Consider the following 17,428-nt stretch of genomic DNA (forward strand, 5'->3'; position numbering starts at 1 on the left):
GGTCCCAGCTAAATAACCACACTCGCCCAACAGTCCACACTAACCATGTTCCCAAACTAAACTAGCCCCACTTGCCTGCACTTGGTCTATATCTCTCCAACCTTTCCTACTCATGAACTTATTCAAATGTCTTTTAAACATTGTTGCTGCATCCATCACTTCCTCTGGCAGTTCATCCCACAAATGAACCACTGTCTTGTGTAAAAAAGTTATCCCTTCTGTCCTTTTTAAATCTTTCTCCTCTCACCTAAAAAATATGACCCTCGTTTTGAACTCCCCTACCCTACGGAAAAGACCCTAGTCATTCATCTTATCTGTAACCCTCATGATTTTATTAACCTCCGTAAGATCACCCTTTTACCTCCTCCACTCCAGTGGAAAAAGTCCCAGTCTTTCTAGTCTATTATTATATCTCAAACCCACGTAGCAACATCCTCTTTAACTAGTTTTGAAAAAAGCTGCTGTGTGTTCAACTTCATTACTTACAATTGCTCCAAAACTGATGGAGAATGTTTCCTTGATCAGTGTTGGTGCCTAGGATTATGACTATGATGTCAATAAAGTACAATGGTGCGAGCAATTTTCAAATCATGTCCTGTTGAGTTGTGAAAAACACACATCAGTGGAATTAGACAGCATGTTTCTCCAATACAACTGTGTGCTGAACAATCTGCTACACCAAATAGTAGACACTTAAAGCAGTTCTCCCACTTTGCTTAGTTTTTGACATCCAATCATGTTTTCTTCAGAAACTCATTCCTTAAAAGGTTTTTCAACACTGCATGCAATTTCATTTGCTTCACATGTTATCAGGTAGCAATGCATTGTGGATTTACTTTCCCAAATCAAATATCACTAACTAATTAGTATGTCATACTAGGAGTTAAAAGGGTTCAGCCAATTTAATCCTGCTACCATTTCTCCTATTTCCTGTCGAGCTGCAACTGCAGATGTGCATATATAACAGTCATAGAGTCATATAGCACGGTAACAGAATTTTCAGTCCAACTTGTCCAAGCCAATCTGATTTCACAAACTAAACTAGTCCCATTTGGCCCACATCACTCTAAACCTTCTCTATTCACGCACATTTCCAAATGTCCATTAGATGTTGTAACTATACCTTCACCTCCTGCTTCCTCTGGCAGTTTGTTACACAAACAAACCACCCTCTGTGTGAAAACATTACCCTAGGTCCCTTTCAAATCTTTCTCCCCTCATCTTATAATATGTTGCCTAGTTTTGAACTCCCCCCATTCTGGGGAAAAGACCTTATGTTTAATCTTAGCTATGCCCCTCATGATTTTATAAACTACTAGGTCATCGCTCAACCTCCTACAATCCAATGAACCAAGTCCCAGCTTATCTAGCCTCTCCTTAGAACCCAATCCCTTCAGCATCATCCTCATACATTTTCTCTGCACCCTCTCCAGCTTATCCTTCCTATAGCCAGCCTGGACTTCCCACATAGATGCAACGGTAAAGAAGGTATAACACCACCTCTTCTTCCTCAGGTAGCTTAGGAAATTCGGAATGTCCATAATGACCCTCACAACTTTTACAAATGCACCACTGAAAGCATACTATCTGGATGTATAATGGCTTGGTATGGCAACTGCTCAGCCCAGTACTATAAGAAACTACGGAAAGTTGTTTTACATGACGTGGACTGTGCACACAATCTTCCATCTGTAGGCTCCATTTACACCTCTCACTGCCACACAAATGCTGCCAAAGACCCCACCCCCATCCCAGTAATGCTCTCCTACAACCTCTTCTGTCAGGTAGAAGTTACAGAAGCTTGAACACATGCACCAATAACTTCAAGAACAGTTTCTTCCGTGCAGTTATTAGGTTGCTGAATGGACTCTCTAGCTTCAAATAATGTTGATCTTGTTAATGCTGATCTCGCTTCATGCACCTCCTGTGCAGTGTAATCTGTATGTCTGACTCTGTCTAAGCACCCTTTGATCTGGACACCCTTGCTTACTATGATCTGCCTGCATTGCTTGCAAATAAAGCTTTTCATTGGACTTAGGTGCACATGACTGCAATAAATCAAATCAAAACTGTACACAGTACTCCAAAAATGGCCTTACCATTGTCCTGTACAACCTCACCATGACATCTCATTTCCTACACTTAATGGTTTGAGCAATAAAGGCAAGTCTGCCAAAGTTCAGTAAACATTCAAGATAACAAAAAATTTGGTCAAATGCTTATGACTTGAAGCATTTTTGAGAGTCGCCCTCCTTCAAAGCAGAGTGTGGAGTTGGGAGTGTTTACAGAAAGTTCTTGAGTAACAAAGCATCAAATGAACCTCAAACAGTCCCACTTCACTTTCCTGTTTATACTTATTAATTGGCTAGTGAAAAACAACACTAACTATATACTGATCTAAGCCACTTCTGATGGTCTTATCAGACTATTTACTGGTAAGCTTGCTTTGGCAAGAAAACAAATGCTTTAGTTACTAATGCAGCACACATGAAAAACCCCAAAGTCTTTTAATTTCCTGACAGAAATCTACAATATTTCAAGGTATTCATTTGACCTAAACCAGCTATGCATCAAATAAAGTCAGACTGATATATCCTAGATGATTTTCAAGCTATTTAATCTTAAGCCTGAACCAAGTATTGGCCTTTAGAGAGGAAAAGAACAGTTACAAACATTGAATACAAAAATAGAAACTGTTGGAAATGGCACTTTGATGAAAATGGTCTGTCTGAAACATTAAACTATGTTTTGTCTTTTCAGATGTTTGTTGGATCTTTGAAAACTTCCAGCAATTCTTTACAGTAACTTCAAATATATTGATGACAATTCAATTGACACAATGTTTGTTACAACTTTAGGGTTGAAAATATGAACTCTTCCATGAACTTCAGCTTGGTTGGTAGCATTTTCCTGTGTAACAATGTTTCAGGTACAAAACCTACTCCTTGGTTTGACCATGAATATCAAGCTGGTACTCCAGAGTAGCACAATCAAGTTTCACTGTTCACATATCCCCTATCACAATTTCACTTAACAATACACCGCAAAAGCAAGCTTTCTTTTTTTTTATTTAGAACTGTATTATCAATGATTAGCCTCACAGTGGACAAAAAAAAAAGTGTACTTTAAGTTTTGCATGGCTAAGTGATTTCATAAAAGGCAGGCATGTGAATAGGGCAACCTGTAACTCGGAGTAAAAACTATGTACTCACCAGCATCTCATATTGTACACAAACATTCTGCTACATTCACAGTGATATTATAAGATTTATATCTCATGGTCATATTAAATAATGGAGCAGGCTTGAGGGATGTGACCTCCTTGACAGCATGACTTTAGTGTGCTGAAGAATGCAGAACTGTCAGAGGTGCTGTCTTCTGAGGTCTCAACTGCCTTCTCAGGTAGATATGAAAGATTCTATGGTACTATTACAAAGAAGAGCAGGGAAGAGCTGGTGTTCTGATCAATATCTATCCCAAATCAGCAGCAATACAACTGATCAAGTTTTTAGCATAATGCTGTCCAGCAGAATTTGCTGTGTGTAACCTAGTTGCCTCATATCCTCCAAGCTGATGATCATGAAAAGCGCAACACAATTGCACATTATTTTTTTTCTTGATACCTATCACAAAATCTCAATTAAGCCCTACTGATTCTATACTAGTAAAAGAAGGACATTATTGCTTAATCTCTTTGATATTCAAAACAGTAACATCTATTGTAGAAGTCGCTCAAATACAGGTAAATTTGCATCTTATTGAAATTCTATTAAACGAAGTGCAGCTAAAGAACTTCTCTCTGAAACTGCCGATTGTTGAGTATTTCCACTTTTCAATGGGTTACTAAATGCCTGTAGATTCAAGCCATACAAATAAGGAAGACATTAATTGAGACATATAAGATTTTAAAAGGATTAGACACTCTGGAGGCAGGAAACATGTTTCCTCTGATTGGTGAGTGCCGAACCAGAGGACACAGCTTAAAAATACGGGGTAGACCATTTAGGACAGAGATGAGGAGTAACTTCTTCACCCAGAGAGTGGTGGCTGTGTGGAATGCTCTGCCCTAGAGGGCAGTGGAGGCCCAGTCTCTGGATTCATTTAAGAAAGAGTTGGATAGAGCTCTCAAGGATAGTGGAATCAAGGGTTATGGAGATAAGGCAGGAATAGGATACTGATTAAGGATGATCAGCCATGATCATATTGAATGGTGGTGCAGACTCGAAGGGCAGAATGGCCTACTCCTGCACCTATTGTCTAATTAATTACAGCAAACAGGACTGTTGGGGAACTGCATTTGGGTAAGGCATGTAGGAGAAGGTGCACTATTCATTCCCAGATGGCACTTGGTTGATCAAGAAGTGCAAGGAACATGGTTCTTGATCAGTAACCAGTAAATGAGAATTATTTAGATACTGATACAAGATCATTGGGATGAACAAGCTCCTCATTTTTCCATGACAGTAGTTAATCCACTGACCAATGTTGATAATATAGAGTCTAAGATTGGAGATCTTCATCCTGTGAAATATCACCAGTTAATATGCCAGGTGACACACATCCAGTTTTACTGCCTTCATGGATACTGAGGAATGCAAATGGGCAAATGGGAGCTCTTCTGAGCTTCTGGTAAGCTAACTGAACAGCTGAAAGCTTTGTGCATTTACTAGAGTGTTTTGGAATGGCAAGGGTCACTCTTTGAGCCAGTGCAACTGCCAACTGACACCCAAGTCCAGCACAAGAAACTTTAGGGAAGAGGGTAAGTAGAGAAACAGCTAGTTAAGAAATTTGGAATGCATACATGATAGGTCTTCTGGAATTTAACCTGCAGTTGATTATTAGGAAATTGCTGACCTGAATGCATGAAATACATTTGATTTTTTTGTAATTCATTGTAGCCTAAAAGATACCAGTGAATGTGCAACAATTGCTGTCAAATTAGATCCATCAGCATACACTCAGTGATTGTAGGTGAAACTACCCGATACAATGTGCAACTGGGAGAAACAGGAGTTTCACATAACAGTTCTTTGTGAACATTTTCAAACCATAAAAATTGAGGAGTGGGTACCCATACAGAGCAGGAGGGGTTTAGGCAAAATCCCATTTGTTGCTGAGTTAGTTGGCTTTAATAGGACAGGGATGAAGAGTCTCTGCATCAACGACAATTTGGGCCTCCATTAAAAAAAGACAAGTTTTGTTACTACTCACTAGCAATGTCTCAACTGCCAACATGGATATGGATTCAATGCTGATCTAGTTTTGCTGGAACATTGCCCATAATTCTATATAATCTGACACTCAGTCACTGATTAGGCACGGTGCAAAAGTAATGGTCACTTGATTAAGACAATAGCAGACATCTCATTGCCAATGTAACGATATACTAATTATTGTGTGCAAATGTTTTAAATAGACACAAGGAAATGATAACTTATATTAACTTTTGTCAAAGCTTATATTTTAGCAGAGATTGTAATGAAATTAAAAGACAATAGTTGGCATATTTCTTTTGTGTTGATCACGATGAGGGAAGGCAGCACTAAGTAATTAACCACTTACAGATATGGAGACCTACAAAGCAAATGGATATGGTGGCATTACAGGGCACAAATGGAGACAACAGTACTCAGAGTGGCACAAGGAGAGACAAGAGTATACAAGTATATGAAAAACAGCAAAGGCTATCAAAGGGAGAAAACATGGTAATAAAAAGGCCAAATTAATGGCTCTTCACATAAAAGTACTTAGTATTTGGAATAAAATAAATGAATTAACAGCATAAATAGAGGTTAAGGGGTATGATTGAAACAGACCCCTCAGCCCAACTCATCGACTATCCCAGAGTAAGGGATTGACCATTTAAGACAGTGATCAGGAAGAATGTGTTTTCTTAGAGGGTAGCAAACTTGTGGAACTCTTTGCTGCAGACAGTTGTCAAGGTTGGGTCTTCAACAATGAAATAGTGACTTTTAATGAGTATGGGAATCAAGGGTTATGTGGAAGACTCAGTAAAGTGGAGTTGAGAATGATCAGAACAGCCATGATCTCATTAAATGGCACAGCAGATTTGGTGGGCCAAATGGCCCACTTCTGCATTTATGCTTCATGGTCTTACAGCTGGTGCCAATGTGGAACACCCCCACATCAGGTCCAAAGTTGAATCCAGTCTCCCAACTTATACACAGAAAAACACTCACTTTATCATCTACATAGCAATGTTCCTCTTCCAACCATCTAGTGATCGCTCTCAGTAAAAGTTGAAATTTAATGCTACACCCAGAGGTAGCTCTATAATTTGGGTTTTATGCCCACTTTATACTCAGCTGAAAATATCCAAAAACATTTCACTTCGTCCCTTACTTGGAGCATATAGACTTTTACTTCTTCAGTCTTGCATAGAATTGATGCCTAATTTTGTGGAAGAACAGTTTCCAAATCTTGTGTTTTGCAGGCGTTATCTTTTAAAACATTAATATATTCAGGTGCACTCTAGTTAGCTCCTAAACCCCATATCTAACCTCGTAACAGAGTTAAAAGACAACCTTTCAGAATATGAATGACTGAACTTATCAATAGCTCCACTGCTCTGAAAAATAGTTTTCTTTAAAAATTTTTATTACTTACATATAATGGAGCGTGATTTGGTGTAAGTTTCATGACACAAGGTGCTGTAAGTCAAAAGAGAAAAAAATAAGTATACAGAAAGTTATTTGCTAAACCACAAAGTTATTTAGTAACATATTCAGTCATAAAGTGCTACTTCAAACAGGATAGGAATTTAATCTCACTTTGTTACATTGAAAGTACAATTATTTTTCAATGTTACTTATATCAAGTATTCTTCATCAACTTTCAGTAGAGCAGATGCCGTACACACCACAAGCCCATCAAAGTATCATGTGTATCTGTTAAAGTTTATGTTTAGTTGGTTATATGCAGGTATCTAGTTCAGTTGGCAAACAGAACAGCAAGGGACTGTAGTCAATAAAGGGGAAACCACCAGGTACTTTCCTCAGAGTTAATCAATCTCACCCGGTCAGTATTAAAATCAGCCAAATTGATTGCTGGGCTTGGAAACCAGCAGTATAAGCGAATGCCCATGAACAAAAGGATTCCTGCACTATGATCTAATAAACACTCCTTTCCTGTAGAAACAAAACTATGACTCACGGTATATCAGGTGGAGAGGTTAAATAGAACAAAAAGAATTTCGGACTTGGTAGTGAGCCCTGTGAGAGTTAAGAGGCACCATTAGACCCTTAATAAAAGCCAAAAGAACTGCGGATGCTGTAAATTAGAAACAAAAATAGAAGTTGCGCGAAAAGTTCAGCAGGTCTGACAGCATCTGTGGAGAGAAAGCAGAGTTAATGTTTCGGGTCCAGTAACCCTTCCTCAGAAGTGGCTTCACTGGATCCGAAATGTTAACTCTGATCTCCCTTCACAGATGCTGCCAGACCTGTTGAGCTTTTCCAGTAGCTTCTATTTCTGTTCCAATTAGAAGCTTGCCCAGCAGGTTGGGATTTGGGAAAGCTGTAAGAGCTGATGGAAACAGTGTCAGGAGCCACCCATTCATGGAAAGGAGCCTTGTTCTGGAGTTGCTGTTGCCTCTGTCATGATGCTGAGGTTGCATGGCCCTGGGACAGCCTGCTGGGCCCAATCAAAGAGTCTGCCAACAATTACTGGGCAACTTAGCCAAGGTGGCAGCCAAAGGCTACTAACCAAAACCCCAAACCGAATCAGGATCCATCAGGAGAATGCAAAAATGTTTAGCAGGGAGGAGCACAATATCAAATCTGTTCTTCAGTTACATTACAATGGCCACTACTTCCTTTTCCCTCATTCCAATTCACAAAGGCAGAGGAAAGAGGCCATTCTCAAAATACTTGAAAATATAAATATACACAGCTTCCTCTGACAAACCATTGCTTCCCCGACCAACAGCAGCTGGATTTGTAACGAACTGAAATGTGTAATGTCAGAATCTTGTTTTTATGAACCACTGCCCCCTTTTCTTCTATGGATAGAATGGTTAGTTGTTAATTTGAATTTAAAATTACATACAGCCTTATATACAGACTGTAAAAAGGCAGTCCATCTGATGCAGAAGCACAAAGCGTATCAATATCAATCACAATATTGTGCAATAGTTTGCTTTATGGTTCTGATATGAGAGCATTAGATGACGGCACAAGCACGAACAGGGGAACAAGAAAACATTTTCAAATTAGTGAAATGTAAATTTGAAAGGGATCTTTAAATAATGATTAAAATAGGATTAATGGTTTCAGTACCTTCTTATTTGGAAAGCAAGTAAAATCAAAAATTACTAGGGGTTCAAAATTTGATTGCAAGATACGGCAAGTGAGTTAGTGCACCAGAGAAATGTGGAGTTCTAAATATTTAAATTTTACTGCTCTTACATTTGATTGGATGGTTATTTTAGTTTTACTTAAGTAACACAGTATAACAGTTATCTTTCACATTTGGTGCCCAGGGCCAAAATGTGTAACGTTAAATTATATCAATTTTTTTTTTACTTCCTTTTCAAAGGTTACCATAAATAGAAAGAGGCTGACAGTTATTTTCCAACTTATAGTTAGATAGTAGTCTTCAAAATGGATTTTGAAACATTGACTCTGCTTTTGCTCCACAGCTACTGCCAGACCCAAGGAGTTTTTCCAGCAATCTCTGTTTTTGTTTTCTGATTTCCAGCACAGGCAACTCTTCGTTTTTTGTTTTCTGAGGAAACCATGTTGACTTGATACATCAACTCAGGTGCTATTGCTACAAATGCTGCCAGAGTGGATGATGGTTGATCTGTATTTTCTGGGTTTATTTCATAATTTTCCTGATCCACTTTGAAGTAGCGCCATGGGATCTTGCACATCCACCCAAGCAGGGAGACATGGCTTTGGTTTGACATATCATCTGAAAGATGGCACATCTATTGGCATAGCCTGGTGTGGCCAGCTTTGACTTTTGAGCACATTCCCTGGCTTCAGCTAGTTGGGTCAAATAATCACCCCAGCACTCTGACATGTTTAGGGCAAATACATAATTATTCTGAATCATGGAGTGAACATAGCATGCAAAGGACTGTAAACTATGTATCTGCAAATATCAAACATCATTGCCTTAGATCATAGAATCCTTACAATATGGAATCAGGCCATTGGCCCATCAATCCACACCAACCCTCCAAAGACTACCCCCACCCAGTCAGGAAGCTCATATTTTATGACGTCCACCTGGCTGACCTCATTATAATCATTACACTACCTAAGTAAACAAGGGAGGAGGAACTGAAAGATATGCAATAAAGAAAGCATGAAGCAAGGTGGGAGGAGGCTTATGTGAAGCACAAACACAGCTGTTGGGTGAAGAGACTGATTTCTGCGCTCTCATGCCACAAAGAAATGACCCATTAACCAGAGTTAAAATGCTCGTCTTATTTTCCGCATGCCACTGGATTCTTAAGCTTTTCCTCCAAGTGGTACAGCTGCAGGTTCTGCCTGCCTTAACATCTGTAAGGTGGACATTAATTAATTGCAGAAAAGTTAAAAATATAATTGAAATACCATGTTGCAACTAAACAGACTTGGGATGATACAGAAACATGACCACAAGCAGACAGAAATCAGGCTCGAAATCCACTGGGCTCTCCATTGGACCTTAGAGTACAGAGGTAAAAACAATGACTGCAGATGCTGGAAACCAGATTCTGGATCAGTGGTGCTGGAAGAGCACAGCAATTCAGGCATTTGCTGCTCGTCGGATGCTGCCTGAATTGCTGTGCTCTTCCAGCACCACTGATCCAGAACCTTGGAGTACAGAGACCACCCGAAAGAGCAAATCTACAAACTGACTCTCTGTAACTAATACTAAGTGCCTTAGAATTCGGACAGATGCCTGCCAAGCCAATGAGCAGTACCGGTTAACCAGAACACTAAAAAGGAGTATGATGAAACCTCTTCACAGTCAGTGGCCTCCACAAATCTATGTCCCACACTCTGTATGAGGTTTGTGACCCTATGGTCAGCAATATCTTCAAAGTTACCAACATTCCTGACAGACCCCAACCCAAAATAAGCTGAAGATAGGAAAGTTACACCGAGGACCAGTGAAAATTAATTTGTAAATAATTACAAATGCTACAAATAGGATGGGGAAGTAGTGCTGTGACAAGCCCAATATAAAAGAGAAAGGCTGTATTTATATAGAAAATAAAACAAAGAATTGCAGATGCTCGAAATCTGAAACAAAAACAAATTCTTGGACGAACTCAGTAGTGTTATGAAGGAGGATCACTGGACTCGAAACATTAACTCTGTTTTCTTTCCAAAGATGCTGCCAGACCTGCTGAGTTTCTCTAGCAATTTCTGATTTTGGATTTATAGGGGACTTTTCACAATCGACACACAGAATTTACTTTGCAGTCAATGAATTACTGTTGAAGTAAAAGTACTGCAAATGTTGGAGATTGGAAATAAAAACAGAAGGTGTTAGAGAGACTCAGCAGGTTCTGGCAGCATCTGTGGAGACAGAAACTGAGTTAACATCTCGAGTCTGATATTGAGATATTAAGGGGTTAATTTGCTCTGCTGATCTAAGAAATTGGATGCCCTGGGGGTAGGGTGGTAAGTTTCTCTGTCTTGCAGATACAATGTAAAAAATTCTACATTATCATCTCCTACTATTCAGAGTAAATTTACATTATCATCCTCTATTCAGAATCGATAAGAACACTGCAGTTAAAATTCTGACTATTCCCTGCAATCCAAAAAAAAACCGATTTACACCAGATCTGGCCATTAAGGGATGATCTACATTACATTGTTTCTGGAGATAATCCAGTTACTTCATTGTGGCTTGAGTGGCATGTGACTGTGGGGGAGTGGTTGGGGGTTGTCTTGTGGGCATTACTGACTGTGATGTAGAAATTTTGGATAAAAGAACTATCCGTTTGTTCAGAGAGCTTCTCTTGGCACACTTTGCAAGCACTGTGTGGAGTATTAAGAGTTTCTCCACAGCTTGCACTGTACTTGCTTAATAAATTTTGACTGTTCACAGAAGTTGACCTATCAAGTATATAAGAAATTCAAGAAAAAGAACCTAACAATATGACTCTTTAAGCAATTTTTGAAGTGTGGTTGCTGTTGCAATATTAGAAAAATCTCCATGCCATTTTGAATACTGCACATAGTTCTCCTTACTGGATAACATAAAGGATATGATTACCCTTGAGAGAGTTGAGAGTGAAGCAACATAATGATCCTAGGGTTCAAGAATTTAAGTTATGGGGAAAGATTAAGGAAGCTGGACTGATTTTCAGAAAAGAGCAGGGAGATCCAACTCATGTTTTCAAAGTCACGGAGAGAAAGTTGATCCATGCTAACTGTTAGCTGTGGCTTAGGTCTGTCCGAGAAGGATACACTACTCCAAACACTCGAAAGTTACAAATAGAAATTACGTCAGCAGGAACTTTTTGAACAGCTGTGCAGCTCTGTACTAAGAAGGTATTGGAGAATTTTCAGAATTCTTGAAACTCAGGCATCTATGTGTCAAGACCTGATAGCTACAGCTCATTGACACACTGCTGGATAAATGATGACTTTGTCATGTGCAGGACAAGTCTTTTTTTTGTTGAGAACTTGGTTTACAATAAAGTCAGATATTCGCCCTTTTGAAATAAGTAATACAGTATTTTGCAATATCCATTGTTAAAATAGACAGTGTAAGTGAAGCCAAACTTACAGCATAGAAACAGATGCAAGTCAGGTTTTATAGTCCATATGAATCTGCAAAATTCTGGACTTGACTTCAACTACTCTGATTATCTCAGTTGTTCTCCAAAGAACTCTTGCCATTTGCAATAATAACCACTGTTCTGTTATTACCAAGTAGGATCTGGCAGGGATGTCGGAGGTCAAGTGAAACTAAATCACAGGCAGCGGTTATATCCTAAAGAATAAAAGGATGACAACTGGATGTCTAGGGAACAGGCAATCAGTATGTTGGAGTTTTGCAATGTGCCAGTTAGAATAAAGTTGGGATTCTGACTAGGAAACATTATGTACCTCGCATTGCACAGCCAGTGACAAAGAGGTCATTAGTATTTGCAGGAGATTTCCCTCCAAACAGATGTTTGAAGATCCCTACTTAAAAGCAGGAAGCAGGGTCAAGCTGCATCACCAGCAGAGTGACAGCATCATGTAACAATAATTACATTGTTAATTAGGACACTGGTTTCATCTCCATCAGTAATAATACCAGCAGTTTGTCAAGCACTAATGAACTGGAATGAGTATTAGTTCAAAATCTAACCAGACTTAAAATTACATTGGTACTGCAGCATGTTACATCATTCTTCCTTTGAGCTATTGGCAGAGTGCTCAATTTCCATTTACTGAACAAGTACAAAGCAGGTTCAGACTAATAGATAATAACCCTAAAGCCTTTCTATTGTCCCTATTCCCATCATCACCAGTGTATTCAAGATGTGGCTTATATTTAATAATAGGTTGTGACAGTGCTTAAATAAACATATACACACGACAGAACATTTCGTTTCTGCCACAAATCATCCTTCTCCAACAGGCTGCAATATTTGCTAAAACGCATTACTTCAGAATCACATTCAGGTGGCTGTTCTTCCTTGACATATTACATTAGTAGGTCATATCAGACAATGGAACAACACTGTGACTGCAGCCAATTCCAATTGTGTCCTCATTTGTACATCCTTGCAAAACATATTCCAGAATAAGCAGAGGAGAGCACAATCAGGACAAAAACATCTATGCCAAATAATGTTCTGTGCCTATCCCAGGACCAAAGCCACAGCAGGAACCTGAACGTAGGCCCTGAAACAGTTCAGCTAACTCAGCAAAATATAAAAATTGTGACTCAATTGATCTGCAATGTCGATCTTTTTACACTCAGCAACTCAACCGTAAAAGTTCTGTGCAGTAAAGATAAAGTTACCATAGCCCTACTGGACCATAGCACTGTTCTCTCATTAGAGAAATGACTGGTGGGGATTTACCCTAAGGGTCACCAGGCCACAGGCAAGGAAGAAGTTGAGAAGAGTCCTTCCTGGTAACCTCAGCCAATGCAGAATTGAACCCACACTGTTGGCATCACTCTGCAGCACAAACCAGCCATTCAGTCAACTGAGCTAATTGACCCCCATCCATACAGTAATACCGAAAGGCTACTGTACATTTAATGAATTAAGATTAAAATGAATTAACTCAAAGTGCGAATTTAGAAACAAGTTTCAACTAACAATGAGAAGGAACATGTAATATTGATTTTTGTCATACCAGACCATTAATTTTCATGTATATGAAGCAAGAGATGAATCACCCTTCTAGGCATTCACTGATTTTGATGCAAAAACTACAATAACAACTTGCATTTAGATTACAGCTTTAATATAGCAACCTGTCTCAAAACATTTTGCAAAATCACTTAGAGTTTGACCCTGAACACATTAGAAGATAGTAGGGACAAGATGGTTAAAAAAGATTGATCGAAGAGGAAGGCTGTAAAATGGTAGAGGAGCAGAGAAACTTAGGGAGAGAATTGTCGATATTACAGTCATGTCAGACAATGGGATGGCCACCAGTTGTAGAGCAGTTAAAAGCAGAAAGGCACAAGAAGCCACAATTGGAGGCACGCAGAGACACTGGAGTGCTGTGGTGTTGGTAATTACAGATGGAAACAAAGTATGCTGAGAGTGACTACCCGTGACATCAGGACAACATTCGATTGAGTGTGACATCAAGGAGCACGAGCAAACCTGGAGTCAATGGGAATCGACAGGGGGACGCTCCCCATGTTTAGAGTCAGACCTTGCACAAAGAAAGATGGTTGTGACTCTTGGAGGCCAATCATTTCAGCTTCAGCACATCTCTGTCATCTGGTCACTGAGGTCACCCTAAGGCTAGAAGTAAGGATGTTCACTGATTTTTACACAACCATTCTGTACCCATTCAGGACTTCTTAGATACTGAGGTCATTGTGTCCATTTTGCCCAGATCTAGACAACATCTTGGCTTGGGTTGACAAATGGAAAATAACATTCACTCCACACAAGTGCCAAGCAATGTCCAAGAGAGAATCTAATCATCACCTCTTGATGTTCAATGACATTACCATTGCTAATTACCCAATTATCAACATCCCAGAGCGTTACCATTGATCAGAAACTGAACTGAACTAGCCACATCCATACTAATGGCTACATCTAAAATCTTCAGGATCCACTCCCTCTACCACCAATGGAGAGTAGCAGCAATGCGTACCATTTACAAAGTTCACTAACACAAATCATCAAGTCTCCTTCTATGACACTCTCCAAACCTGTGACCTCTATAGTCCAAATGGGCAAGGACAGCCAATACATATGAACTTCATGAATTGCAAATTCCCCCTAAGCTACATATCATCCTGACTTGGAATGATATTATCATTCCTTCACCATCACCATCACTAGGGCAAAATCTAGGAACTCCCTCCCTCACAGCACTCTGGGTGTATCCACACCACATGACTGCCGTAGTTCAAGAAGGTTTACAACCATCTGCTCACGAGCCATTAACGGTGCACAATCAAGGCTGGCCCAGCCAGTGATGCCAACATCCCTGAATAAACAAAAAGTATAGAATAAGGCTACGATTTAAGAGATACCAATGGAGAAGTTCTAACAGACTCCATATTGGCACAGGGTATTCACTTTGTGTATGACTCTAAAGATCATGCAACTCTCTGCTTAGTTGACCTTGACCTCATCATCGTCTCACCACGTAGCCCACATGTCCCCATTAATCTGCCCTCCCAGACATCCCATACAGCCAACATTACCGATTATCAACTATATAGGGCTTGAATCTAACCATTGTCTCTTGACCCTGTCCAGCAAAAGAAAAATTTAACTTATACCCCTGTGACATTACCATCGTTTAAACTCCTATTAACAACATTTCATGAGTTTTGTTTTACTCCTCGTGGTATGTGGCATCTTGGGCTGACCAGGATGTCTGGCTGGTCCCTAGCTGCCCTTGAACTGAGTGGATTTCCAGGCCATTTCAGTTGAGAGTCAACCACATTACTGTGTTGCTGGAGTTACATGCAGGCCAGGCCAAACCAGGTGAGGATGGCAATTTCCATCCCTGAAGGTCATTAGTGAGCAAGTTTGGTTTCTCTGACAATCGGCAATAGATTTGTGATGATCAGTAGATTTGTAATTCCAGTTTGTTAAAAAAATTCCAAATTGTACAAGCTATTGTGGGTCCCTAGAACATAGTAACTGAGTTTCTACATTAATAGTTTAGCAATAAAACTACTAGGCCATCACCTGCAGCTACAACAGCAGGTCAGAGGCTTAGAATACTGTCACAGTTAACTCATCTCGTGATACTTCAAAATCCGTCCCGTACCTAGGAAGGTATAAGTCAGGAGTGTGATGGATTAATTGACTGGATAAATGCTGTTCCAATGACAGTGAAGAAGCTGAATATCATCCTGGACAAAGCAGCCCACTTGACTGGCATCCCATTCACCATTTTCAGCATTCACCATGCAGGGACAACAGTTTGTACTACTTACAAGACGCACTCACAAAGGGTCCTCGGGCAACACCTTCCAATTCTGCATAATGCCCTGATAAGGAGGGGGGCAACAGATGCCTGGAAACTCCACCACCTGAAAACTCCCCTCCAAGTCACACATTATTCTGACTTGGCATGCCTTTACCTACTCTGGGTCAAATTCTTGGAGCTGCCTTCCCCATAGCACTGAGGGTCCTTGCATCTCAAGGCCGTAGCAGTTCAAGAACTCAACTCACTACCTACTCTCAGGTATGAGCAATAAATGCTGGCCTAATGCAAATGCCCACATTCCTCAAACAAATTTTAAAAAAGGAATTTTAATAGCAAAGCATTACCAGACCATAAGCCAATTTAATTCAGAGAGTGTGTGTTTGGACTTGAAGAGTGAAAGTGCTAACATAAGAATTAAGAAATGGGGAGATTTTAGAATGAATTTGCATCTATCCAAGAGTAGGAGACAAAGGTCTGACCAGCAGCCCCCTGTAATAGTCCAAGTGTATAGGCAAAAATGGCATAGATGAGGATTTCAGCAGAAAATAAGCTGAGGTAGGCAGAGAGATGAATCAGGTAACACTGGTGTTTTGAAGGTCACCTCAAAGTCAAATGCAACAACAACTTTGCAAAGAGAGTGAGATTCAGCCTTAAACAATGGACAGAGAGTGGTCCTACTATCATAACCAGCAACTCAGTTGTATCCATCAACACTTCCAAAAATGAAACGCTTTGTTGCTTAGGCAAGATTCATTCGTCATTTGAGTATGATTGCGGTTCACACTGAGTGACAACTACAGTCATGAATGCTGAATATAAGCAGGAGAAATCACCTTCTCTAGAAGAGAACTGTTTAGAGATGTGAATCAATATCTAGCAGCCATGACTATGCATTACAGCAGGTCTTGGCAGGTTGAAGAGAGGAGTAAGTGAGGACTGCAGATGCTGGAGATCAGAGCTGAAAATGTGTTGCTGGAAAAGCGCAGCAGGTCAGGCAGCATCCAGGGAACAGGAGAATCGACGTTTCAGGCATAAGCCCTTCTTCAGCCAGAGGAGTCCCAGCCAGAGACCAGATACAAGCACAGTGCAGAGTGTCTTACTGTGGATCTGCCTCAAACGAACTTCAGTTTCAAAACTATGACTGATAACATACAATAGGCTTTCAGGCTTAACAGTCCAAGCTCTGAAACCAAAACTTAGTTCAGCTTAGAGAGTCATAAAAGTGAAATGAAACCTGGTTTAGAATCATTTTACTAAAATTGATGTTTCAAGGAATTACTATTTACGTTACAACCCAAATACAATGTGAAGGTCAGCACCCCTTCAAATAGCCAAGAAAAAGTTAGTGAAATTCAATTTGCAATTGTTGGTGCTGAGCTGAAGTCTCTCTTTTCATGTAGACCAAGGCCCATTTAAAAAGACACTTTCTTCAGAAAGATGGGGTTGAATGGATATTATCTGGTTGTCATCTGGTACGTGGGTACACAGCCTGACAATGGAGAAGCTGATAGCAGGAGACTTTCCATTTCAATGTAACCCTCCCAGCAACTGAGCTGGGATCCAGGTTGATTCGAACACTGTCAGATGTTTTTCTTGAAAAAAAAATGCTTTTTCCAGTCTCTTGAATACCTGGCCCGAGCTATCCCATTGTTACACAATCAAATTAATTCTTCCCAAAAATAACAAGTTTGGAAGGATAAAAAGCGTCGACACATAGCGGAGTCATTTGCATGAGCCCACAGAGAAACCACTTCACTGAAATTCAACTTCAGAGCCTATACCACTGCATCAAAAATCACATTCCAAAAATACAGGCTTAC

At 39.9% G+C, this 17,428-nt stretch overlaps 1 protein-coding gene across 6 annotated transcripts in view; it reads right to left on the bottom strand.

Moving 5' to 3' along the window:
• The window catches only part of LOC122540917 (A-kinase anchor protein 13-like), a 417,382-nt gene that overhangs the window by 304,630 nt on the left and 95,324 nt on the right, over positions 1 to 17,428 (bottom strand). For all 6 annotated transcript variants that reach the window (XM_043677213.2, XM_043677212.2, XM_087981477.1 and 3 more), the window contains one exon: positions 6,628 to 6,671. In XM_043677213.2, the coding sequence (XP_043533148.2) occupies positions 6,628 to 6,660 (33 nt within the window). In that variant the 5' untranslated portion in view covers positions 6,661 to 6,671. Of the gene's footprint in view, positions 1 to 6,627; positions 6,672 to 17,428 lie in introns of those variants that run through there.

Source organism: Chiloscyllium plagiosum, unplaced genomic scaffold (assembly GCF_037043375.1).
Source record: "Chiloscyllium plagiosum isolate Xiang-an unplaced genomic scaffold, Cpla_swu_hap1 HiC_scaffold_39, whole genome shotgun sequence".
Classification (NCBI taxonomy): Eukaryota; Metazoa; Chordata; class Chondrichthyes; order Orectolobiformes; family Hemiscylliidae; genus Chiloscyllium; species Chiloscyllium plagiosum.